Source organism: Sphaeramia orbicularis, chromosome 17, assembly GCF_902148855.1.
Source record: "Sphaeramia orbicularis chromosome 17, fSphaOr1.1, whole genome shotgun sequence".
NCBI classification, from domain to species: Eukaryota; Metazoa; Chordata; class Actinopteri; order Kurtiformes; family Apogonidae; genus Sphaeramia; species Sphaeramia orbicularis.
Window position 1 is genome coordinate 31,527,647 of NC_043973.1, and position 26,933 is coordinate 31,554,579.

General features: G+C 36.4%; 1 protein-coding gene across 4 annotated transcripts in view; it reads right to left on the reverse strand.

Moving 5' to 3' along the window:
- myripa (myosin VIIA and Rab interacting protein a) overlaps positions 1-26,933 on the reverse strand; it is a 71,543-nt gene that overhangs the window by 5,722 nt on the left and 38,888 nt on the right. Inside the window, exons 4-13 of one of the 4 annotated variants that reach the window (XM_030160093.1) lie at positions 25,239-25,375; positions 19,373-19,453; positions 17,057-17,154; positions 13,993-14,073; positions 13,663-13,791; positions 12,815-12,950; positions 8,770-9,305; positions 5,470-7,407; positions 3,606-3,662; positions 1,405-1,584 (exon numbers count right to left, since the gene is read on the reverse strand). In XM_030160093.1, coding sequence (XP_030015953.1) covers positions 1,405-1,584; positions 3,606-3,662; positions 5,470-7,407; positions 8,770-9,305; positions 12,815-12,950; positions 13,663-13,791; positions 13,993-14,073; positions 17,057-17,154; positions 19,373-19,453; positions 25,239-25,375 — 3,373 coding nt within the window. Of the gene's footprint in view, positions 1-1,404; positions 1,585-3,605; positions 3,663-3,808; positions 4,068-5,374; positions 7,408-8,769; positions 9,306-12,814; positions 12,951-13,662; positions 13,792-13,992; positions 14,074-16,837; positions 17,026-17,056; positions 17,155-19,372; positions 19,454-25,238; positions 25,376-26,933 lie in introns of those variants that run through there. The other 3 variants (XM_030160094.1, XM_030160095.1, XM_030160096.1) reach the window with 3 other exon arrangements.

The following is a 26,933-nucleotide window of genomic DNA, read 5'->3' on the forward strand; positions in this document are numbered from 1 at the left end:
TCTTGATTCTGTTATGTTGTACGGCAGGGATCGGCAACCTTTAACACTCAAAGAGCCATTTCGACCCGGTTTCCACGGAAAAGACAACACTGGGAGCCGCACCTCGGAGGTGCCACGGCGGCGCACCTCGGAGGTGCCGCGCCGCTGGCGGTATAACGGTCGGGAAATCAATGGTATAGGTGTTGTTTGTGCATGGAACTGGGCTGGCGGATGGCGATAAGCGGAAATGGCGGTATAACGGCGGGCGGTTTAACGAGAGTAGACTGTAGTTCAGAACTAACATCAGAACAGTATTTTTGTGCGATCCCAACAAAGGAACTAACATTATTTAATAAAAGAGTGTTAAATAATAATAAATAAAATATAAACAAAAAAGAAAAACAAAAATGAACCTCCACAATATCTGCATTTGAATAAATACCTAAAAATATCAATACAGTACTTTTTAATATCGATACAATATTTTGAGATGAAATATCGCGATATATTGCAGAATCAATATTTTCTTACAGCCCTAGTACCTACAGTTGAGGAATAGTCCCATCTCCACATTAAATATCTCAGCAAGTTATTAGGAGCAATATTTTGGGAGATATTTGTCATTTTGGAATACAATAACTTTACAATCACGTTGCTTGGTTGACTGGAAGCACAGTACCACACTGCATGAGGGGAAATGAAGTTAAAAACAGGAACGATGCATTTACTAACTTCAGTCTCTAGCAAGGTTCTAATAGTTTTGGATTTTTCATTATAGTTTAGTTTTATTTAGTTTTGACTTTTTTTTTCTCTAATTCAGTTAGTTTTAATTAGTTTTTAGAGCAGGTTTGCTAGTTTTTATTAGTTTTCGTTATTTTCTAAATGCTTAGTTTTAATTTAGTTTAAGTTTTTTTTTATATCTTTTATCTTTCTCGCCGTTGAATTCAAATAAATCCCAGACAGGACTCTGCTGCTTTCTCCCAACTCTTTAGTCTCCATGTTTCCAGGTAGAGTGGGGAAAAAAAACTGGCTCTAAACGACAAGTGATGAGAAGTGACGGACCGTTAAATATCATATGGTGCCAGCAGCTAAAATTGCTTGAGGGAAATAAATCGATTTCATATCAATCCGACATTGACAAAGATGAAAACAAAGGGAATTTTATCCATAATTTTTATATGTTTTAATTAGTTTTGTAAACACACAATACAGTTTCAGTTAGTTTGTGTTTTTTTTCCTTTTAATTATAGTTTTTATTTATTTCAGTTAACGAAAATGTTTTTACAATTCTCGTTTTCGTCATTTCGTTACTTTTGATTAACAATAATAACCTTGGTCTCTAGATATCAGTATTAATATGACCTGTGGTTCCTCAAGGGTCAACGCACTAGTTCATTATAATCAAAGACCATGAAGTTTACTTACATTCTCCTCTAATCTGGAGAACTGTTGATCCAGTTTTTTGGGGTCAGTGCTGGGGGGCAGCGATGTTTTGGAGACTTGGGGGGCACCTCCTCCTTCTACTCCCTGCAGTAGCTCCTCTGTGGCATTCAACACCTTCAGCACCTCAGTAGTGATGCTTCGTAGAGACACCGCTGAGTATCTCTGCAGCACAAAAACACACAGACGGCCCAAGTCATTTACAGACATGACATTTGTCTAATGCATATTTAAGACCAGGCAAAGCTATCAAAACTATCAATGTCTGGAATAACTGTACTTCTAATGATTGTGGTTATAGCAGTTACAGGATAAGAAGTGTTACACAAAACTGAGTTTATTTCACTGTTTTGACATGTTTTCCAAAATGAAAAGTTTACAGGATGTGGTGAGCCTCCAGCCTTGACACAAATATTACAGTAATAAGTTTTAATGATCATGTAAGTCAAACAAAACTGAGATTTATTATTTAAGGTTGCAATTGTGATCATCATTTCAACAGGAATTTTATGAAATTCATAAATGTCCATAAAAATTACATTTCCAAATTTCCCACAGATGAAAGTGGTGTAAAAAATGCTTATTTAATATCATTTATTCAGTTTCCATAACTGCTTAATGTTTTGGTAGGGGGCTGGAGCTGACCCTGGCTGCAGGCAATATCCACCTATTAATCCAATAAGATGCGTGTCTTGGAGAGAGAACAGGCAAAGTCCACAAAGAAAGACCCTCTGAGGCACAGGTGTCAAACATGCGGCCCGGGGGCCAAAACCAGCCCACCAAAGGTTCCAAACCGGCTCATGGGATGAATTTGCAAAGTGCAAATTAGGGCATCAAACTCAAAAATATCATAATAACCTATAAATAATGACAACACTATTTTTTTCTCTTTGATTTAGTGCAAAAAAACATGAAATTATGAAAATATTTACATTAACAAACTATCCTTTAACAATAAAATGTGAATAACCTGAACAAGTATGAACAACCTGAAATTTCTAAAGAAAATTCAGCACAATTTGAACTCTTTTCTGCCTGTTCCTCAGTGTTGAGTGTCTTTGTAGATCTGATCTGTAATGCACATGGACAAATGATAAGTGGAGGCAGAATATTGATAAAATTTTACTTATATTTCTTGGCAAATTCCCTTTTTTTCAGGTTATTCACATCCTTTTGGTTTGGATAGTTTGTAAATGTAAATATTGGCATAACTGAATGTTATTTTTAGCACTAAAACAATTTGGACTTGTCATTATTTATTGGTTGTCATGCTATTATTGTACTAGTCCGGCCCACTGCAGATCAAATTGGGCTGAATGTGGCCCCTGGAAGAAAATGAGTTTGACAACCCTGCTCAGAGGAGACCCCTCAGACTACTAGACCACCACCCTGCTTACTTTACTTTGATTATCAGTAATCATTATCAATGTAATTAATGGGATCAGGCTCAGATCAGACATTTACTATGTCATGGATAGGTACAGTAGAGTGTGCATTTATTCATGTTAGCAGGTGGACAACCTTCACTGTAAAATATTTAAAGGGGTCATATTTTGCTAAACCCACTTTTATTAGTCTTTGGTTCATTTATTTGTGTATTTAGACCCTAATAGTTTAAAAAGTTTGAATTTGAACCCTCCAGGTGCTGCAAAACTATCTTTATATTCATTTTAGCAAAAATCAAGTGGATTTCTACAACCTGTTTTAATTAATTCCTTTTTCATTTGTTGCGTCTATAACTAGTTACGTCATGACATTTGCACATATAAAGTCAAGACTTCCGACAAACATTTCACTGAGTATGGAGAAATGGGACAGAGCAGCACGGTCAACAACCTGGAGGGGCAGGGTGTGAAGTAGCTTGTTTGCATTTAAAGGGCCAGCGCTCAAAACCGCCTTTCTGGTGTCATTACTCAGAAATAGGGTTGAAGATGGACCTGTGGAGTTGAATTCATGAAGAATTCAGACCGAAGCAGAGCATTTACAGTTAATGTAGAGCACAGGGAAATGTTTTAAAATGCATAATTCCATTTAAAAAAGCAAAATATGACCCCTTTAAATCCCTGAACAGAACAAAACAAGTTGCACAATGTAATGTGAGAAATCAAAGTAAGAGAATATGGGTACAAATGCAGTATCACCTGCACAGTACACCATATCATATTAAAAAAAAAGTTAACTCTCACCTGCTCCAGCAGAGTGGATATTAACTGTATAGTTTTGTAAAGCTCCATGTCACTGTCCTGCAGTGCACAGAGGAATCCAGACGATAAGGAAACAGGACAGACAGGAAAGGTTAGTTAGCGTTAGTCAAGAACTTAGTTAAAGCAAACCAGTGGAGTTTTCTTATCAACTAACACAAACTTACATTCACAATATATTTTTTTTTAACTTGTGGTCTTTTCTATGTATGATGTTGTTTTACTACAATCTTTGGCGCTTTGCTGCCACCAAATGTCAATCAGGTGTACTACATGAAACCAGTGGCAGGACATGAACCCTGTAGTTTGTGTGTGTGTGAGATAGAAACGATCCAACTCAAGATGTGACACCGCAGTGAGACCTGGGGTTAAAAAAACTCCACATTTTGAAATTGTTAGATTCAGTGCAGCAAATGTTTTCTGTCAGTGTTTCTAGCATCTAATGAAGGGTCAAAACATGGTATTCAAAATCTCTCTGACTGGACATTTTAGAGACAACTTGACAGATTAGTGTTGCTAAATGACCCATATTTTTACTTTTAAATTCATTTTTGCTTTAGTTGGACCATAAGGGATTATCCAAAACAAGGGGCTACTTGATATGTCGGCTAAAATTTCCTTAGGGGGTCAAATGAGTGGCCATTTTTGTAAAAAAAAAAAAAAAAAAAAAAAGTCATGAATGCATAGAACTGTGTGTAAATAATGCTAATCCATTTGTGCACAGACTACTGATATTATTTGACAGTGGAAGCTCTATTTTCATAAATATTGGATTTGGAATAGCACGTGTATGTGAAAACTTTTGCTGGTGGACAGACGTGACATTACCCATGATGCTCTGGTCAGTACCAGTACTTTATTAGGAATAAACTTATAGACTTACTATTGCTAATTCTGCTCTTCTTTATAAATGTTAGTATTGTGGATCTAAAACAATCCCAGCTGACACAAAAACACTAAATGTGTCAGTGGACGGATGTGACATGGTTGTGGATCCCATCATACTGATGCTCTGCAGCCATGTCACCGTTTACACCAGGGGTCTCAAACTCAAATCCTCGAGGGCCAGTATCCTGCATGTTTTAGTTGTTTCCCTCTTCCAGCACACCTGACGGTCGTTATCAGGCTTCTGCAGAGCTTGATGGTAGGTTTATCATTTGAATCAGGTGTGTTGGAAGAGGGATACATCTCAAACATGCAGGATAGTGGCCCTCGAGGACCGGAGTTTGAGACCCCTGGTTTACACTAATGATCCCTGTGCAAAAACTAGGATCATAATTATTTATTGTATAGTTTATCCTCAGACTAAAGAGGAAAGAACAATATAGAATTGTTATTTATTTATAAAAATGCTTCTTATTAGAAAACTGTTGATTTAAACAGTGCCGTGTGCCATTCTTCATGTATGTATTGGTGTAACATAAGCAGGATGGATCAGCACCATACTCCAGATTGAACCTGTACAAATAAAACATTGTGATATGTAGGAGAGAATCTGGGAAGAAAAACTGGGGAATCTAAAAGAATAGAAGATTTGTTTTTCAGGTAAATTCAGTTCAAATAGAACTTGTCCATTTGTGACATAAAATATAGCATTAATTGTGATGAAATTGGACATTTTTGAGCTGAAAACATAGTTCATATGAGCATCAACATAAATAAGACCTCTAAGCAAATTTTAGCCGATTGAAATAAATGTTGGAATCAATTAAATTTCGCTCTCTGATGGGACATGACTGTGTTTTGACCCTGAACAGGACTAACTCCATTCATGTTAGGTGGATTGCTGCGCTATCATGCATCATTTTCTTAGTGCAAAGTAAAACAGGAGCAGGGCTGTAGTTCTTACATTTTGGATCTCCTGTGGTGACAGTAAACCCTCCTGAAGATAAAAGGGGATGCTCGGCTCTGTGTCATCACTTTTTTCTTTGGATTCTTCATCAGCGTTGTTACTTAAACTATCTGCTTGTGTTTGTGTCCTTTCAGTCTGCATGTCTCCTCCATGTTTCCGTTCATCTTCTACTGTCATGATTCCCAGACTCCGTTCAGCCTCAGCCGTCACTTCTTTAACTGTCACGTCCGCTTCGTCTCGTGCCAAACTGGTTCTTTGGTTTGGATCTTCTCCTTCCTGCTGCCTACTTCCATCTCCGCTCTCTTGTCTCCTGCAGAAGTGTCCTTCCTTGTCTCCTGTTCCCTCTGGACTCTGCGTCTCCTCCCCACTCCCTGTGACGCCTCCACAGTGAAACACTTCCACGCTCACCGTCTCTTCTGATGCGTTCGTCCTTCGCGCCTCGCAGTCGCCGTCTCCTCTGACCTCGTTCATCTCATCTGTTCCTACTTTCTCTGTCTCTCTATTTATTCCTCCAATGTTATCGTGTACTCCTTGCATGTCCTCCAGAGTCATCATCAACATGCTGCTGATTATTCTCTCAAACTCTTCATCATCTTCATCACTGTCTGTTGCTGGATCCCATTTCTCCTCACACTTGTTGCTCTCTTTACTCTGTTTTTCTTCCTTTTTGTCTGACCACATCACCTCTGGCTGGTTCTCTTCTAGAGTTCTCGTGCCCTCAGTTCTTTTCCCTGATATCTGCGATTCCTTCACTATTGACTCTTTTTGTACCTTGTCATCTTTAGGAGTAAACACCTGAAGGAAGTCCACCGTGACTGTCTTCTCCATCCTACCAGACTCTGCCTCTGTGTTATCTTGCTGCACACCTTCAGTTTTTGTCAGATAATCCATCTCACCCTCGTTTATTTCTCCCTCTTTGTTCCGTTCTTCTATTTCTTCCTTTAATTCAAACATGGTAACATCTAAATCTCCAATGGACTCCCTCCTGTCCATATCTGCTCCCTCCCACAGATCTTCCATCTCAACACAGGTCTCGCTTCTGTTTTTCACCTCACTCTGTATCTCCGCTTCATCTTCTCCAACTCTGTCCAGCTCATCTTCAGTAGAAGAAAACTGAGAGGTGCTGACTAGGTTAGCCAAGTCACGCACTTGAGCCGCTTTCTCCGCCTGCAGTTTCCACAGCATCTCCTCCTCTATCATCTCCACCCCTTCTTCTCCTCCTCCTCCTCCCCTCCCCACTCTGTCTAATTCATCTTCAGTGGAGGAGAACTGGGTGGCATTGATTTGGTTAGCTAATCTGCACACTTTCACCGCCAGCTCCTCATTCGTCTTCATTTCGTCTGCGGTGCCCAGTCGGTCCAGCTCATCTTCGGTGGAGGAGAACTGAGTTGCCTTCACTTCATTTTCCAGCTGATACAGTTTAAAAGTCAGCCCGTCTTTACTGTCCTCACATTGCTCTGGTTTTCGTTCCTCCACATATTCACCTTCTCCTTCGCTCAGACCTGATTTGTCTAACTCGTCGTCGGTCGATAAATACGTGAGTCTGGACTGTGCGACGAGCCTGTACAGTCTGTGTTTGGTCTCATCATCCAGCTCTGACTCATCCTCCTCATCTGTTCCTCCTTCGTCCACATCGATCTCCATCCTCCACATCTTCTCCTCTTCTCCATTCTTGCATCCTTGCCTTGTTTCCTCCTTCAGTCTGGCATTAGCTGCATATTTTTCGCCATCAAACTCTTCAGTGGAAGATTCAAGATAGCTGCTTCGGCCCGCTAAGTATTGCAGTTTTAATGTCAGATCTTGATCCATCTGATTGGCTCTACGTCCAGTGGGGTCACCTGCGTCGTCAAAGGGTTCAGGGGTTGTTGCTCCAGAAGTCAAAGTGTCAGGGGTCATAGCATCAGAGGAATAATGGGATTTCTCTGTGTTATAATCCTGTGGGGAAAAATAGAAAAGTTTAATACCTTTTGTATTTTTTTTTTGTAGAACTATTAAAAAAATTCCATCATTAATATATTAATTTCAGAAGTATTTCTAAAGGTGCCTAAGAGTATGTGGACATAGGGGGAAATGAAGATGCTCAGGATGAACCAACCACATATATTTAGGGGTGGCACAGTACTGTACTTCGCACATTGTTTTTCAACCTTAGGGTCAGGACCCCACATGGGGTCACCTGGAATTCAAATGGGGTCTCCTGAAATTTCTTGTAATTGATAAAAGTAAAAAAATAAAAAAAAACTTACTAATAAAAAATATATGGTGAGTTGACAGAGACAATCCCAATCCATAAAAGACATGACAAACTGTGAAGCTGAAGCACTGTGGTTCTGTTTATCTTTCAAATGTTCATTGTGGTCGGTTTCAGATGCTGCAGCTCTTTCATAATTCATAGTTTCAGTTCTTGTTTGTTCAGTATTAATTGTCAGCCTTGTAAATCACAGCTGGACTGACTGTACATATCCTGACCAAGGAAAATCAAATTCTCACTTTGTGCAGTAATCTACACCTGGATTTACTGCCTCTGTCCATAATAATATACATTAAATAGACTAAATGTCATCTAAAATTATCCTTTATTTGCAACATTGTATAGAAAACTATTACATGATTAATTAATTAAATTAATTTTAGCAAAAAAAAAAAAAAAAAAAAAAAGGCTCCATTTTGAATGTCTGGAGTCGCCAGAAATTTGTGATGTTAAAATGGGATTATGAGCCAAAAAAGGTTGGGAACCACTGCTTTATAGTCTTATGATTTGGACAGGAGAGAGGATTGTACAATCCAACTGCTCACAGAACCAGGTAATTAAGAAAATCTTTTAAGAGTATAACGTGGAAATCTGTCAGCTGAATTAAACAACAAGCACAGCTTTAGAGAAATGAAAGTGAAATAAATTCAAAGCTCCTAATCTGTAAAACAATAAATACCTACATAAATTCAACTGTAAATGTAGCCAATTGTAGTGACAAACTGCATTACATTATTACATGTATAACATTTTGTCGGCTTCCTGATAAAACCTGCTATGTGACTTTTGGCAAATTTTACAGGAGAAACAAAAAACTTTATATAACAGGAAACTGAAATATGACAAAAAAATATCTGTTCCTTTAATGTTGGTACCTATGATGGAATGTAAACAACTTTCAGAGGAGACTGAAATTTGAAGCTATAATAGGGGAGATAGCAGGTTTTTATTCCCAACCAAAAAAGTCACTTCGCAGGTTTTATCAGGAAGCCGACTGTTTGTAATATTCCATGTTTCATGATCCAGTGGATGTAAAGTTCTCTTACCACCAGAAATGATGCAGTTGCTTCTATTTTACTCCATCTTTGCTGCTGTGACCTCCTGTATGTTGCCCTGTCCAGCTCCGGTGCCAAACCGCTGTCCTCTCTGGCTTCCTCCATGTTAAAGTTCAGGTCAATGATGCTGGTCCTGCGGGACAACACCGGACCCCTGATTTCTTTAGAGACTCTCCTGTTGAAAAAAGCCAGCCAAGGTTTGTGAGGTCTCCAGTTGCCCTCGGAGTCTGACAACAGATAGTCTCTGCTGCCTCTGCGGCCCATTACAGCTAATGGGTCCTGGTTGTGATACAGGTTGAAGTTGGAGTCTGTCATTTTCCTGTGAATCTCCTTCAGAACGCTTCCCCAGGAGCCACAGGACTCTGGCTTGGTTTCGTAGCCAGAGCCCGTTCCTTCGTAGGCGGCCATCACTGCGGACTCTCTCTCCAAGGCACTGTAGACCAGGCTTTTCCTTCTGGTGAGCAGACTGGGACGTGACAGCTGGGTACTCTGCAGGGCAATCCAGTTCCCGTCTGGGCTTTTGAGCACTGAGGACACACAAACAGATATCACACAAACAAACAGGGGCTCTATGCCAAACACGCATGCCACAGGACGTACACTGTAGATCAATTCATTAACTCACACACAACTAACATGTCAAAGACAGCATTATAAGAAAATGACAAAAACTACAACAAGAAGCACAAAGTAACTCATAAAAGTACAAATGTAAATGAAAACAACCATACTGCAAACAAACTTGATACACAGCAGGACAGTCATTTACTATAAGTCAGGGGTGTCAAACATGCGGCCTGCGGGCCAACTCCGGCCCGCCAAAGGGTCCAATCTGACCCATGGGATGAACTTGGATAGTGTAAAAAATTACACTGAAGATATAATCAACCAAGAGTGTTGAACTAGTTTTAGTTCAGGTTCCACATACAGACTATTGTGATCTCAAGGAAAATAATAACATAATAACCTTTAAATAATGACTCCAAATTTTCTTCTTGGTTTAATGTGGAGAAAAAAACATGTTATACTGATGAATAATGACAGCTTCAAAATTTTCTCCTTCTTATAGTGCAGAAAATAACATAAAAAAACATTATATTATGAAAATATTTACTTGAACAAATGATCCTTTAACAATAAAATGAGAATAACCTGAAATGTCTCAAGAAAATTGAGTGCAATTTTAACAATATTCTGCTTGTTACTAAATGTTTTTTTGCCTTTGTAGAACTGATCCATAATGCACATGTATGAGTTGAGGCATAATATTGTTAAAATTGCACTTAATTTTCTTAAGAAATTTCATTTTTTTCAGGTAATTCACATCTTTTTTGTTTGGATAGTTTGTAAATGTAAATATTTTCATAATTTAATGTTTTTGATTTTTTTGTTTTGTTTCTTTTTTCACTAAAACAAAGAGGAAAAAATAGGAGTTGTCATTATTTATAAGTTATTATGCTATTATTGTTTTTGGTCCGGCCCACTTGAGGTTAAATTGGCCTGAATGTGGCCCCTGAACTACAATGAGTTTGACACCCCTGCTATAAATTATACTGTGTAACTAAAGATGAGAAAAGTCCTCTAAAAAGGCAAAAAAAAACCCAGGAATTATGTATTTATTGTGGTGCAGTAAATATAAAATTTGACAACTGAGATGTTAAAAAAACCAATGCAGCGTCACCATGTATAAAAAACTGCTGAAAAAAATGTGACACAATATGACAAACTGGAAAATTCTGCAGTGCAAAGGCAAGAATCTGGGGAAAATAACTGTAAAGGGGCAAAAAGCTTAAGTCAGCTTTAGGTTTTCTGATATAATATCTCTTACATCTCATCATTTGTCAGTCAGTAGCTCAGGTAGTGTGTTATTCTAATGAATTACTACATCTAACTGGCAATTAGACAGTAACAGGTTTGGGCAGAACCAAACATAAATTTGCTTTTTTATTTGCTAATGTCAAAATTGTATTAAGACTCGCAGTATAATTGAAAGGAAACAAGGTTGCAACTTCCACATGCCCCATGAATTTAACTTCAAAATATCTATATTTGGTTACAATACACTACATCAGGGCTGTCAAACTCCTTTTAGTTCAGGGGCCAGATTCAGCTAAATTTGGTCTGAAGTGGGCCGAACCAGTAAAATAAGAACATAATCATATATAAATAATGTCACCTCCAAACTTTTCTCTATGTTCTAGAGCGAAAAAAGGTAATTTATATTAGGAAAAGGTTTACATCTACAAACTATCCTTTCAAAAAATGTGAATAACATGAACAAACTGAAAAAAATAAGTGTAATTTTAACAATATTCTGCCTCAGTTTATCATTTCCACATGTACATTATAACTTACAGATCACAGTGGATCTACAAATACACAAAACATTTAATAACAGGCAGAATATTGGTAAATTTGTTCTTACTTCTCTTAAGACATTTCAGGTTATTCACATTTTTTGGCAAAATTATACTTTGTTTTAGTGTAAATACATGAAAATACTTGCATTTACAAAGAGAAACATTTGGAGTTGTCATTATTTATATGTTACTCTGATAGTATTTTACTGGTCTGACCCACTTGAGATTGAATTGTTCTGAATGTGGAACCTGAACTAAAAGGATTGTTAATATCTTAGTGTAATTTTTCCATTTCACAAATTCATCCCAAGGGCCAGACTGGACCGTTTGGCGGGCCGGATTTGGCACCCGGGCCGCATGTTTGACACCTGTGCACTACATTATACTTCCTATCAATATTTTGTCCCTCTCACGTTAAGGTAACATTACAGTGCCAACCCCTATGAGCATTACCGAAAACAACATGCAGTGGTTAAACTCTGTCACCTGGAGAGAATCTGGTTCATTGTTAAATAAACTACGCCAGTTTAATCCGATTTGGCATCCCCTTCAACATTATATTGACAACTCAACCTGAATATAGTTAGAATTTATCTGGCTTCCCTCAGTGTGATACGTCATAAGTCCTGGGGTGGGTGGATGAGGGTTGTTCAAATGTGTATTTGTTATGTTTGCTTTGCTCTGTTGTACTTTTGGTTGTAGTGGCAAGTAACATATATTCTATATATCTTTGCATGCATTCCATATGTCATATAAGATGGGGTGACTTTGTCTCTTGTTTATGGGACGTGTTAACCTTTCCGGTGTGTTGTGTTGAACGTCAAAGGCCAGTCTGACACCTGTGTGGAGTAAAAATGATTTCTCACAGAGCCTCACAGAGACCTTATCTTTGTTCCGGGACTTCCTGGCACCAGCTCGACACCAGCTCGACACAATGTATTTCATTCATTCTTTTTCATATAAGAGACAAAGACCCAGTGTGATTTCTTATACTCTCCTGCAGACCGCTCTAAGCCTCTGTATGACTTTGTACCTTTGGAGCTCCAATTAAAATTACACTTAAGAGACAGTGATCACCTAAATGACCTTTTCTTACTTTGAGGACGAATGAGTAGAGTGTTATTTTTTCCATAACATGGTTCACTCTGTTTATTTTTCAAAATGTGGACGAATTGTGGTAATGGATGTTTTTGTGACTAACTCTTGAGTAAAAAGAGTGACAACAAAAACAACCTGCAGAACATCACAAAACAAGTAGCGCCAGGCACAATAAACCCCGCCTCTCGCATGTATTGTAGCATATTTTGGCATCGATCCAGCTGATGTCATCATGTCTATGCATGTGCTGATACCAGCATATCAGTTGCCTCTATATATGTGGCAAGTTTGAAGTAAATTGAAACAAAATTGATGTTTTTATAGACATTTGAAATTTTGCCCATTATAAGTAAATGGGGAAAAACAAGATTTAAAAAATTTAAAAAAAAAAGTTAAAAAAAAGGAACTTTAACCTACTTTTGCTAAAATGTAATGAAGTATGGTATTAGTATTGGTATGACTTCAACCAGTAATTTTGCTGCTAGAATGTTAACAAACAAGCTGAACCAAAAACAATAGCCCTTGCTTCCCCTTCGGGGGGTTGGGGTAATGAGTAGTAAAGAACACTCAGATCTTACTAGAGTTGTCCAGTCGGTCTGCACTCTTCCATGCAGACAGGGATGACACAACACCTTCCTTTTTTAGCGCCTGAGGAGGATTATGGATCTGGACTGGAGGGTCACAGTCCAACACCGAGAAGGCAGAGTGTGACCTCTGTGAACACACAAACCAGTGTGACTGAGATGATATAACACAGATATGATGTAACACAGAAAAACAGCCTCACCTGCTACTAGTCATCTTCATACATGTTTTGTTAACTTTGATACTTTTCTAGACAATAATGAATACGCCTCAGAATAAACAGAAAAACCAAAAAAGGAAAAGGCTAGAAGCAAAAGCTTATTTTTTTGCCTATATTTTTTTGCCTATCCTTTTCAGCTAATACACTGCTTACATCAACTTAAATGTGTACAGCATCAAGCATTTACACCATAATAATAACAAGTATAAAAAAAAAATCAACTACAAAAACACATCTACCATCTCAATTCAATATTTCTGAATAATTTAAACTTGAAGTACTCTTTTTTTTTTTTTAAACTTCGCCAAAGGAGTGGATAACTTAAGTGCATCATAAGGTCCATCCCATAATTTCACACCCACAATCCCAGCTCATCTAGACTTCACATCTTATAATTATGTTATTATTTCACTGATCTGGCCCACTTCAGACCAAATGTAGCTGAATGTGGAACTGAACTAAAATGAGTTGGACAGCCCTGGTGTAGGGGGACAGGCGTATTCGACACAGACCACCTCAGCTCCCACTAAAACCATGACTTATATCAGTCAAAATGATCACAATTTGTTGTTTTTATGTTTTTTTTTTGTACTGTTCGGGTGTATTTGTGACTGTTTTTACCCAGAGGCCTTTGTGGAGCTGAATGGAGGTGGACGGCTGGTCATAGGCGGACTGATGGCAGTGAAGGTCAGCCTGGTCCTGGTCATAGTCGCCCCCCATCTCAGTCAAAGACTTCCTCCTGGTGATGATCTTTACATGGAGGACACAGGATTAGTACTGCGTATGTCTAATCAAACACACAAACCACATACTACAAAAGGTCTCAATAACCTACAACAAAACTTCTTTACAGGTTCGTTTTATGCAATGGTCTTTTCAGATTATTACACACTATTATAAGATCTGTTCATGAGAGCAGCTCAGACAATCTGTTTCATTAATTGGGAATACTTTTTGCACAATAGTTCGGGCCAGTTCTTCAACAAGCTCTCTTCTGTGTTCCCGCAGATAGTTCGCCTCATTCTGCTTCGCCTGGTGCAAAACAAAAAAACAAAAACACTCAAATAAGGAACTTACACACACACACACCTACACATACATACAAAATATAAGCTGATTACTGCTCTTAACATATGCTATAAATGTACGTATGTGGTGTACTCAGTTGAAAAGCTTTGGGGTACTTTAACAGATTAGTGAGAAATAAAGTTTTTTTTAATTTAAACTCATGGGACTATAAATTATAACAAAGCAAAAACATCCCTCAGTCAAGTTTAATTACATTGACACAGTCTCTAATGTAAAGTTTTCAGTTTATTTAGTTTCTGTAACAAGTTTATCTACACTGTAAGACCAGATAAGTTGAGTTTACTTAAAAAATTTGAGGAAACTGGTTGCCTTAAAAAACTTAAGAAATGAGTAATGGAAACTTGAGTGTATTAAACTTAAATGCTTGATTTGAATGGAATTGCTATTTTAAGTCCAACACACTAAATGCCAAGTTAATTTAACTTAAAATTTGTTGCAATGTCAATTGCTTTGTATCATCATTAGACTTAACATAATCATTTCATTGGACTCAATTCCAAGTTGGTTTAGAATAAAATGTTTTGTGATATAAATTGTTTTGTATAATTATTCCACTTAATATACTGTAGCGTGGATGGAAGTTAGGGAGGAAATTTGCTCAATGAAATTTGACAGTACAGCAAGTGCTCTTAATTTGGTAAGGCACAAAAATTTAGATTAAATAAAAATAAATATGGATGAACAGTAAAGCCATTGTTCTTCCTTTGGCTGTCACTCATGGTGCAGATCTACAAAAATACAAAAACAAACACAAAAAGGCCAATAAACATTACCATACACACATAAAGTCAAAACTAACACCACAACCCTGCTGAACCCCTGCACAGAAAACTAACATATTTTTAATAACATGCCCAATACCCACAATGCAATGCGCAGATAAAAAGGTGTGGTCAGGACCAGTGACGTGCAGTCAGAGGAGGCAGGGGAGGCAGAGCCTCCCTTGTCAATCTTGAAAAGAAAAAAAACTTGACTATAAAATATAATAAATGTTGATAGTTGTCGGCTGGTATGTCCTGTAAACTCATTTTCCATTCGAATCCAATATTGTTAATATTATTATTATTTTTTTGTCAATTAGAATAGCAGAATTTCTGCATGCTCCGTTCAAATACAGGAGGAGATGGGCTGTGAGGCAGCGCTGTGCTGTGCCTCCAGGAGAACTGTCTCCTCCCCTCATGAACTCTGCTGGTACCCCATGAAAATATTGTGTCGCTGTCCCTCTGTATATCGCAGTTAAAATGCTTTCAAACACTCTGATTATATGCTCTATCCTTCCATAATCTGCATAACGTATGGAATGTATTTCTGTAATGTGTTTAGGCTCGCAGATTAATCATAAAACCGCAGTGAAAAAGTCACTAGGGGAGGCAAACAGTACCCCTGCCTCATGATAGATGGCGCCTGTGAGTCCACAGATTCATGTGCTGATAATCTTCTTTGTTCTTTTTTATACACTTTAATTCACCGGGATCGGCGCATGGATTTCATGTACAAATAAAGGTAAGACCATAAACTTTTTTAATTTTTAGTTTGAAATGGCTCTTTTTGAAGGTTTCCTGTTGAGTTCCTGCCAGTCTACCTATGCTGACTTGATGCAGAGTCCATATACCCAGGCCATTCCTTTTGCTCACTCTCTCTATTCCAGTTTCTCAGGCCACCATGTATTTGTAGATCTGGCTCTGAAAGAGTCAGTGCCTCCCCAGCCATGAACCCCACTGCACGTCACTGGTCAGGACTAAAACTGAGGGATTTAAATCCATTCAGCTGAAACTCTTCGTATTTTCGACTATGTCTACAAATTAGTAGAATACACTGAAACTTAAATGATTTAAGTATATTGTAAATAACCCTTTCATGCATAAATTATGAGAACCTTAGTCAAGATTTTTATTGAGTGTTTTATTCCTTCTTAGGCATGAAAAAAAAAAAAAAAAAAGCGATCAAGTTTTTTTTTCTCATGGAGATGCAAAAATGTCCATGCATTTAATTTTTGAAGTAAAGAAACGTATTTAAAACCAAATATCAGAAAGTGAGATGAAAACAATGAAATAAAAACATTTTAATGCTGCTAATCTGATGTTTTCTCACATTTAACATATTCTAATGCTAGTTATTACTCACGTCATGGAGACAATATGCAAAAAAAAAAAAAAAACTTTTTGTCTGACAAATAACAACTGATTTACACTAAAACATATTACTCCAGATCAGGTTTATCAAGAACAGAAAAGTTACAGTAATGGGATGAATTGAAGTGTACGGGATGATGCATAAGCGTCCACTGTGTTGGCTGATATGGAACTAAAACAACAAAACCCATGAATGTACAAGAGAACAGCTGGAGAAGAACTGTCCACTGGAGTGACCAGTATGCATGAAAGGGTTAAAGCATTTTAGTAAATACAAAGTATGGGCTTACAGAGGGGCTATATGTGTATATATATATATATATATATATATATATATATATATATATATATATATATATATATATATACATATATATATATATATATGTAGAGAGAGAGAGAGAGAGAGAGAGAGAAAGAGAGAGCTAATAATAGAAGTAGTTTTGTATTGCTAGTATTTTATAGTATTGCTATTATTTTTCTCATCTAACACAGTCCCTCGCTGATATAAACTTTCATTTGTTACTGGATTACATCATAATCCTTATGGTTTCCATAATCTGGCTCAAACTCACAGAGAAAGCAGAGGGATCAGATTATGGCTCAACTTGATTAAAGGGATGTATTCTGTTGACAAGAGGATATTCAGTTTAATAAAGAAAAGAACAATACCAGTATTTTACAGCAGCAGTTAACACCTCTCTGAAACCTGAACACATTGCTCTAAACAGGAAACGGTATGTGCAGGTAATCAATAAGCAGTTATTTATACAGACATGGAAAGCATCAATAACCTGGTTGTCAGTGTGGACCTCAGCCTTAGAAATAGCCTCGTCTACAGCCTCCTCCGCCACCCGCAAGGCCACGGTCAGCGTCTCTTCCATACTGTGCTCTGGACAGAAAAAACAACAACCATCTGAACGACACAAACAGTGATTCAAGCTTTATTTTGTTGATTTGTTCTTGTTTCCTGCACAACGTGGTGCGTGAGCGTGAGGCAGCTGCGGTGTTTCATTCATGTTTGGAGACATTCATCCTGTTAGTGCAGTGAACTGGGAGAGGAAAGGTGAAGCCAGGGCAGAGAGGACGACAGCTGCCACCTGAGCTCTGGTATGGTGCAACGTTTCAGCACAGACCTCAGGACACTACAGTCAGATACAATGACTGTCTGAGAAAAATGACGAAGCCAAAGAAGCATTCAGATTAATAATAAGCAGCAAAATAGAAACCACAGCTGTCTTGTTTTAAATTATTATTATGTTTTATGCCTGATAAAGGAGATGATAAATAAATAAATGTATCATGTTTTACAAACATGTTATTTTTGCAAGTGAAATTTTTATTTTATTCTATGCACAGTACAGAAAATATTATTATTATTAAAGTCATCAAAAATGACGGAATGAATCACGGAAAAAAATTATTAGACCACCCTTGTTTTCTTCAATTTCTTGTTCATTTTAATGCCTGGTACAACTAAATGTACATTTGTTTGGACAAATATAATAACAACAAAAATAGCTCATAGTAGTTTAATTTCAGAGGTGATACCTAGACATTTTCCATGTTTTCTTGATAATAACCAAAATCACTTCAGTTCTTACATTAATATCTATATCATTGTACTGACAAAAACAGTGCTTTTAGGCATTCCATGTTTTCTTTTCAGTCTGTTTTAGTTACATGATACACACAGGAGTTAGCACTTGATTGCATAACCGTTGTTTTTGATGACTTTTGATGGTCTAATAATTTTTTCTGCCACTGTACATAGAAAACAGGTTCATAGAAGAAAACTTTACCCATATTTAGTGATTGTATTTGTATTTGAGGTGTGTTTATCAGATACTTTTATCCAGAAATACCATGAACTATGGATTTAATTTCAGTATAATTTAAGATATTTTTGTAAAAAACTTTTCCCTCTACCCTAACACACTGAAACGACATTTAACCCTCCGGTATCCGGGTGTACTTTTTTCACACACTTTGCACTTCGTGTTAAAAAACTTCATATTATTTTTCCCAATTTAAATAAGGTTAGAATTCAAAAGTTGTTCATTTGTGTATGATCTTTAAAATTCTGTCCACCAACAAAAATGTGCACATTGTAAACAAAAGAAAATGACCAGACTAGCATCTGTCTGCCAAGTGTGCCTAAAACGCACTATTTCTTCCATTAGAACCACTGTTTTTGATCCAAAGCCATTAAGGCATAAATCCTGCTTTTATTGACATCTGGGCTTCATTTGAGAGGTGAGAGTCTAAATGAATTTATTAACGTTGTTAATGTTGCTGTTAATCACTGACATATGCCAGGCTGCAAATATCAAATAATATGTATTCCAATTTTTATGTAATATTTTGAAAAAAAAACCCAAAAAATAACATATTGTGTGTTTTTTGCATCAAAAAATGTAGTGACATCAAGATAAAAAGAGATCATTTAAAGGGTTAAAAAAATGTAAAATGAATGATTCTTTGATCTGTATGATTAGGGCTGACCTTGATTTACAAAAATAAAATCAAATTAGAGCAGAAAAATAAATCAATATATAATATTTAATAGTTTGATTTATAGGTGTGCATTTTACGCACACTTGGTGACAGATGCTAGTATTTTTGAACATTTGACCTAGCGCCAAAAATAATAATGTAAATTAACCAATGTTGGAGTTAATCACTGACATATGCCAGGATGAAAAAAATCAAATAATATGTGATCCACTTTTTATGGAGTATATTGAAAAACTTTTTTTGTGTGTGTGTTTTTTGCATCCAAAAAAATGGTTTGTTTACATTACAAACACGGCATTTAAAGGGTTAAAAAATGTGACAATTATTGAGTATTTGGTATTTTTATTTACGGCTCAAGTTGATGAAATAGAAAAAACTGTAAAAGAATTAAAAACAAGCTGTATGAAAATTTTTTTGACATTATTCCACAAGTGTGCGAAAAATGCACACTTGGTGCTTAGTAAGGGCCTTGCTGGATGGGATACCGGAGGGTTAATACAAAAAAATTTGCAGAACATACTCTCAACAGTTTCAGAGTTTCAATATGATGTGGTTAGAATAAGACGTTGATAAATATATATTTGTATCTGTACCTTCACTTTGTCTGTAAAAGGCTGCGTCGCTCCCACAGAGGCTGTCCTCATTGTAGATGCTGTCCTCGTACACACTGCCGTCTGCACACACACACACACACACACACACACACACACACACACACAAAAACAGATGCTGACATGGACATGAGACAGCAGCACAGCCTACATTTGTCATTTTTACCAAACAGATTAGTCATTCAGTAAAAGAGGTTTAAGGTTTTTTTTTTTTTTTACCTTTGACTGAACAGTGACATATAACATGAATGAAAATGCTACAGTATATATCACAGATGTCAAACATGTGGCCCGGGGGCCAAATCTGGCCCGCCAAAGGGTCCAGTCTGGCCCTTGGGATGAATTTGTGAAATTACACTAAGAAATTAACAATCATTTTATTTCAGGTTCCACATTCAGACCAATTCAATCCCAAGTGGGCAGGACCAGTCAAATACTATCATAATAACATAGAAATAATAACAATTCCAAATATTTCTCTTAGTAAATGTAAATATTTTCATGTATTTACACTAAAACAAAGTATAATTTTGCAAAAAATGTGAATAACCTGAACAAATATGAACAACCTGAAATGTCTTAAGAGAAGTAAGTACAGTTTTAACAATATTCTGTCTGTTATTAAATGTTTTGTGTATTTGTAGATCCACTGTGATCTGTAAATTATAATGTACATGTGTAAATGATAAATTGAGGCAGAATATTGTTAAAATTACACTTATTTTTTCAGTTTGTTCATGTTATTCACATCTTTTGAAAGGATAGCTTGTAGATGTAAACCTTTTCATAATGTAAATTTACTTTTTTCGCTCTAAAATATAGAGAAAAGTTTGGAGTTGACATTATTTATATATTATTATGTTATTGTTTTACTGGTTCGGCCCACTGCAGATCAAATTTAGCTGAATATGGAACTGAACTAAAATGAGTTTGACACCCCTGGTATACGTAGAATAAAGTACTGAAGCAGTAAAACGGGAAAATCTAAAAATGCACAAGTTGTTGCAGAATCTACTTTATAGTGTCTGCTTTTCTATATAAGGAGTTAAATTCTGGACTTGATTCAGGACTTGATGACTGAGCAGCATCCGTCACACCGATGACACTTTCTATTTCAACTGTGGGCCTTGAGCTCTGTTCACCTCATGTAAATATTCATGCAACAATGCAGCCATTTGTGGTTATATAAGTGCATTAGTGCAGCCTCGTGTGTGGCATTACCAAGCGACCTGATCTGTGCAGCAGCCACTGGTCGAGGAGTACAGTTCAGCACAAAAGGTCACTAGCAATCATTTTAAGGGGCAAAGAGAGGTCTGAAACTAAGTGCTTTGAACTTCAGATTACTGTGGAAAGGCAGAGAGCACTTTGATAGTGAGACCCCGTCACCGGTAAAAGCCCTATAGGCCACACACATTCACAAGACAAGCTTTGCATTCAAGGGGCTGCGGCGTGGATTTTGTTCCTGTGACCCCTGGCGGATGTGTGTGCAGACATCTGTGCTCTAACATCTAATTCACCAGGACACATTTGGGCCGACAGAAGGACCACAAGACTCATCATGACCAACACAGCATCTACTACGAAGCAGCTATAGGTCAGACTATCCCAGAAGGCACCAGGAAGGAGCTGACAGACGCACACATCACACTGTAATCTACACAGATACTGATGCTACGCTAACTCACATGTACACTGTTCTGTAAGTTACACATGAGGAATGTCTGGAAAATATGAATGACCATAACACAAGAACACAGTCATGAAATATTTCCATTCCACAAACATCAGACTGTGTGAGTCTTTCTTTCTTTCAGTGGTGTTTATTTTCAATGGGCCCGATACCAGTGTAATCACACAGAGCACAGCAGGATCTGTGGTCTGTAGCGCTGATGTTGTTAGCTTGGAACTATTTACAGTGTTTACTTGAGCCCTTAAACTGAGTTTGTGTAACACATTTAACCCTTTCATGCATGAATTATGAGAACCTTAGTCAAGATTTTTTTTTTACCTGAGTGTTTTTATTCCTCTTTAGGCATGAAAAAAACAATGCGATTAAATTTTTTTTAAATGAACCTATTTTTCATGGAGTTACAAAAATGTCCTCTCAGTTGGACCCCACGTGTTTAAGTTTTTAAGCAAAGAAACACAAAGATGTATTTAAAACCCATCATCAGAAAGTGATAAACTGTGTGAAAACTATGAAATAAAAACATTTTTCTTCCAGCTAATCTAATGTTTTCTCACATTTTAACATACTCTAATACTAGTTATTACTCACTTCATGGAGATAATGTGCAAAAAAACCCACCAAAACAAAAAAACAAAACAAAACAAAAACAAAACAAAAAACCCTTTTTGTGTAAGAAAACTGTTAATTACAGTCTAATAACAATTAGTAATTGATTTACACTCAAACATGTTACTGGGTCAAAACACAGTAATGTCCAGTCAGACAGTGAACTTTAACTGATTGCCATTCCAACATTTGTTTCAATATAAAGTAGCTCCTTGTTTTGGATAATCCCTTATGGTCCGACTAAAGCAAAAAATGAATTTAAAAGTAAAAATGTGGGTCATTTAGCAACACTAATCTGTCAAATTGTGTCTAAAATGTCCCGTCAGAGAGATTTCAAATACTGTGTTTTGACCTTATTGCAGATCAGGTTTATTAAGAACAGCAAAGTTACAGTAATGGTATGAATTACAATGTATGGGATGATGCAAACATGTCCACTGTGTTGGCTGATATGCAAATAAAACAACAAAACCCATGAATATACAAGAGAACAGCTGGAGGATAGCTGTCCACTGTAGTGACCACTATGCATGAAAGGGTTCATCTCAAATTAATTGATGTACAAAATATCAGTACTGAAGTAATGTATGGATAAGAGGGAAAAGATGACTGTGTATATCTGCAGCTTTAAACACAGTCAGTTGTGTTATTCCTGATGTTATTCATGGAGATCACATTGTTCTTATGCAATAATATTATCATTGGCTTCCCATGAGTCAGACTGCAGGTCAGATGTGGCAGATGACTAAACACAGTGTGTGTGTGTGTGTGTGTGGTGCGTGTGCGTGTACAGAAGCAGATAAAACAGAGCTACCTAGACCAGAGTGAGATGCGGGCCAGTGGTCCAGTGTCAGCCCACATCAGTCCTCCTCCCACTGGGGTCCCAGCTCTGCATCATCTGCAGCCACTGACCTCTGCTCAACAAATGCACACAGTTCTCTGAAATCCCCTGTCTGTTTAATCAGATCACAGACTCTGAACTAATGGCCTGGAGATGCTCTCCTCCACTTGTACTGCGCTGTCCTGATTACACATACATGATGCACCACATGCTGCTGGGTCAACGCTTTTATTCAAAGTACTGAAGTACTATGAATATATTTTCAGCATGACTGGGGTCAGCAGAACTGCTAACTGTGGTGGTTTTGTGCAACATGCTTTACATTAAACTCAGGGGATGATTATGAAAGCACACCACTACTACTCCTGCTGCAAAGTTGGTGAAGTTTAAAAAAAAAAGTACTAGTAAGTAAAAGTAAAGAGTACTTTAAGTTTAAATTGTTCAGAAATATTGAATTGAGATGGTAGATGTGTGTTTTTGTTGTTGATTTTTTATTTTTTTGATTTATTTTTTATTTTTTATTTGTCATAATTATGGTGTGAATGCTCGATGATGTACACATTTAAGTTGATGTAAGCAGTGTATTCGTTGAAAAGGATAGGCAAAAAAATACGCTGTTGCTTCTAGCCTATTCCTTTTTTGTTTTTATGTTTACACTGGTCTACAGTTTTTTAGAAATGATTTGCTTCAGACATTAAATGTGCTAAATGTTACGTATTTTAATAAGATTAATTGGAAAATAAATGACAAAAGTGCCGGTTTGCTGATGTTTTCAAGGTATATGATTAAGTGTTATTACACATATATATTGGTTTATGTACATTTATATAATAGTTTTATAAATCTTCCACGAAATAGAACCTGTAAAGTGAATGTATTCTAATGTGCAGACAGTGTTTTGAAGTAGATCTTGTAGCTCTGAGACAAATATTCCTTTTGAGTCAAACCCATTCTCTGGTTAATTCTTGAATTTCACATTTTGACCCAAGGCTGTATCTTGGAAAGTTCAGCCAATCAGCATTTTTGACTTGATTTTTCTTTATCAGTGACTCTCATGTGGTAAAATTTCATTACTTTTATTCTGGAAGGATTTTCCTTGTAGACCAGTGTTATTAGGATTGATGTCCTGAGTACAATGATTGATGTAAAACCAAAAATAAATTCATTCATTCATTCATTCAAAGTGAAAGGAAAGAGTCAAGCTGCGTGAATCCTAATGAACCCTTTATATATGAATACGTTATAATACAGAAGTATTAGAACTGCACATGTGCAGCACACAGTTCAATAATATACTGCATCTGCAGGGAATCTTTGTTAATTCAAACACATACTTTTTTTTTTTTTTTTTTTTTTTTTTAAATAAATATGAAATCACTAAAATAGATGGTTATAGGGACCAGTGACAAAACCTAACAAAAGTTCCCCCCCTAAAAAAAATAAATTCTTTCACACTGCTTTGGTATGGATGTATAAAACATATGAAAGCTGAATTTATAATACATTATGCCTACACTTATAATACTTTATTAACCTTGGTATAAGTTGTTTTATATGATCATAAACTGTTGTAATGACTTTTATTATGTATTATAAATGCATTATAATGTCTTATGAATGTGTGCTTAATGCATTATAAACTAGACCTTCAAATAAAGTGTTACCGGAAATGCTTCCAGAATCAAAGTAATGAAATTTCACCACATGAGAGTCACTGATGAAGAAAAATCAAGTCAAAAATGCTGGTTGGCTGAACTTTCCAAGATACAGCCTTGATGTGAAATTCAAAATGTGAAATTCAAGAATTAACGAGAGAATGGGTTTGACTCAAAAGGAATATTTGTCTCAGAGCTACAAGATCTACTTCAAAACACTGTCTGCACATTAGAATACATTCACTTTACAGGTTCTATTTAGTGGAAGATTTCTAAAACTATTATATAAATGTACATAAACCAATATTTATGTGTAATAACACTTAATCATATACCTTGAAAACATCAGCAAACCGGCACTTTTGTCATTTATTTTCCAATTAATCTTATTAAAATACGTAACATTTAGCACATTTAATCTCTGAAGCAAATCATTTCTAAAAAACTGTAGACCAGTGTTATCACACCAAATCATAAAAGGCACTGAAATGCAAAAAAAAAAAAAAATCAAATGAGTATATAATAAAATACACAGCTAACTCCTCACTGAATGATGACACGGTGGAAGCAGACGAATGACAAACAAACAAACAAACTCTGGGAGTAGTTTGAGTAATCTGCTCCGGTTGTATGAACTGAAAGCCAAACAGGAGCTTAATCATGTTTTGCTGTCTTCCTAACTTCCTGTTTTCTGAGATATGAAACAGCCAAACTCACACTGATGCACAAAAGCATGAGGACACAAAGTCAAGCTTATGCACCCTGTTATTGTGGATGCATGTCCCCTTTCACTAACCTGCTTCTAATGTTACATTTCTAGAAATATCTGACAGTTCTTTACAGGATTTGACCCTTCTTACACATCTTATGTCTGACTTAAATATTTGTCACAGTGTGTCACATTAGAAAATCCACAATGGCTTAAGCTATCGTTTCTTTTTCTGTACAGTGGAGGTTCGCTATGCATGGCAACGAGTGTTACGTTCAAATACTGAAGTTCATAGAGTTGAAACAAGCTTTAACCTCAACACAACAAGTTTAAATTAAGGAGTTTACCTGTCAGGTCTGAAAACGCACTGTGCTCTGTCAGGTGTTTCTTGTAAAGAGTCTTCAGCACTTTGGCGCTCCCAAACCTCTTAAACCGTTTCCTCACATTAGTGTAGAACCAATCCAACGACTGGGTCTTCAGCAACCTGAGACAGACAAGAGCAGACTGGATGAAAACTGTGGTGAAGCTTCTGTTCAGAGCAGTTTCAGACTTTCATGCATGAATTATGAGAACCTTGTAAATTTTTTTTCTTGAGTGATTTTATTCCCTTTTAGGCATGAAAAAAACTACGCAATTGAAATTTTTTTATGAATCTATTTTTCATGGAGTTAAAAAATGTCCACTCAGTTGTACTTTTTTTTTTTTTTTAAACTCCATGAAAATATAAAATAAATGGTGTAAAATACAGTTCTTCATCTTTTCATGGTCATCAGATATGACCCATTTGGACGTTCAGAGACTCTGTACACTGTAAGCCCAGAAGTTGTATTTACTAAAATGCTTTAATTACAATGTACTTAAATGATTTAAGTTTTATGACATTACTATAAAATGTTAAGTATATTCTATTAATTTGTAGATACAGTTGAAAGTACGAAAAAGTTTAAGTTGAATGGATTTAAATCACGTAGTTTTAGTTATGACCACACCTTTTTATCTCCGCATTGCATTGTGGGTATTGGGCATGTTGTTGAAAATGTATTATTTTTCTGTGCAGGGGTTCAGTGGGGTTGTGGTGTTAGTGTTCATTTTGACTTAATGTGTGTATGGCAGTGTTTATTGGCCTTTTTGTGTTTGTTTTTGTATTTTTGTAGAGCTGCACCATGAGTCAGAGCCAGAGGAAGAACAATAGGTTTCCTGTTCATCTGAGATTATGTCTACATAGTAAAGAACTTAATGTCTTGTCAAATTAAACACATTTACTATAATGGCAAATGTCATTGAGATAACTTCCATCCATGCTGTAATATGTGAAGTTTAACCTTTTCATGTACTGTTGTCACTTCAGTGTACAGTTCTTCTACAGCTGTTCTCTTGTATATTCATGGATTTTGTTGTTTTACTTGCATATCAACCTACACAGTGGACGCTTATGCACCATCCCATAATACACGTTACTGTAACATTCCTGTTCTTGACAAACCTGATCCGCAGAAACATATTAGAGTGTAAGTCAATTGTTAGTTGTTATTAGACTGTAATTAACAGTTTTTGTTTTTTTTTAAGTTGTTGTGTTTTGTTGTTTTTTGCATATTATTTGAGTGAGTAATAACTACTATTATAGTATGTTAAAATGTGAGAAAACATCAGATTAGCAACATTAAAAAAACATTTATTTCATAGTTTTCACACAGTATGACAGTAAATGCATGCTTCTTTGCTTCAAAAATTAAACACATGGTGTCCAGCTGAGTGGACATTTTTGTAACTCCATGAAAAATAGGTTCATAAAAAAAAAAAAAAAATTCAATCACATTATTTTTTTCATGCCTAAAGAGGAATAAAAATTTTCAGGAAAAAAAATCTTGATTAATGTTGTCATTATTCGTGCATGAAAGGGTTAATTAGTACACAAAATACTTATATATTGCAAAAGATTTTAATTTAAATCAACTTGAAATTGAGTCCAATGAACTGATGATATTAAGTCTAATGATTATACAAAGCAATTGACACTGCAACAAATTTTACGTTAAATTAAC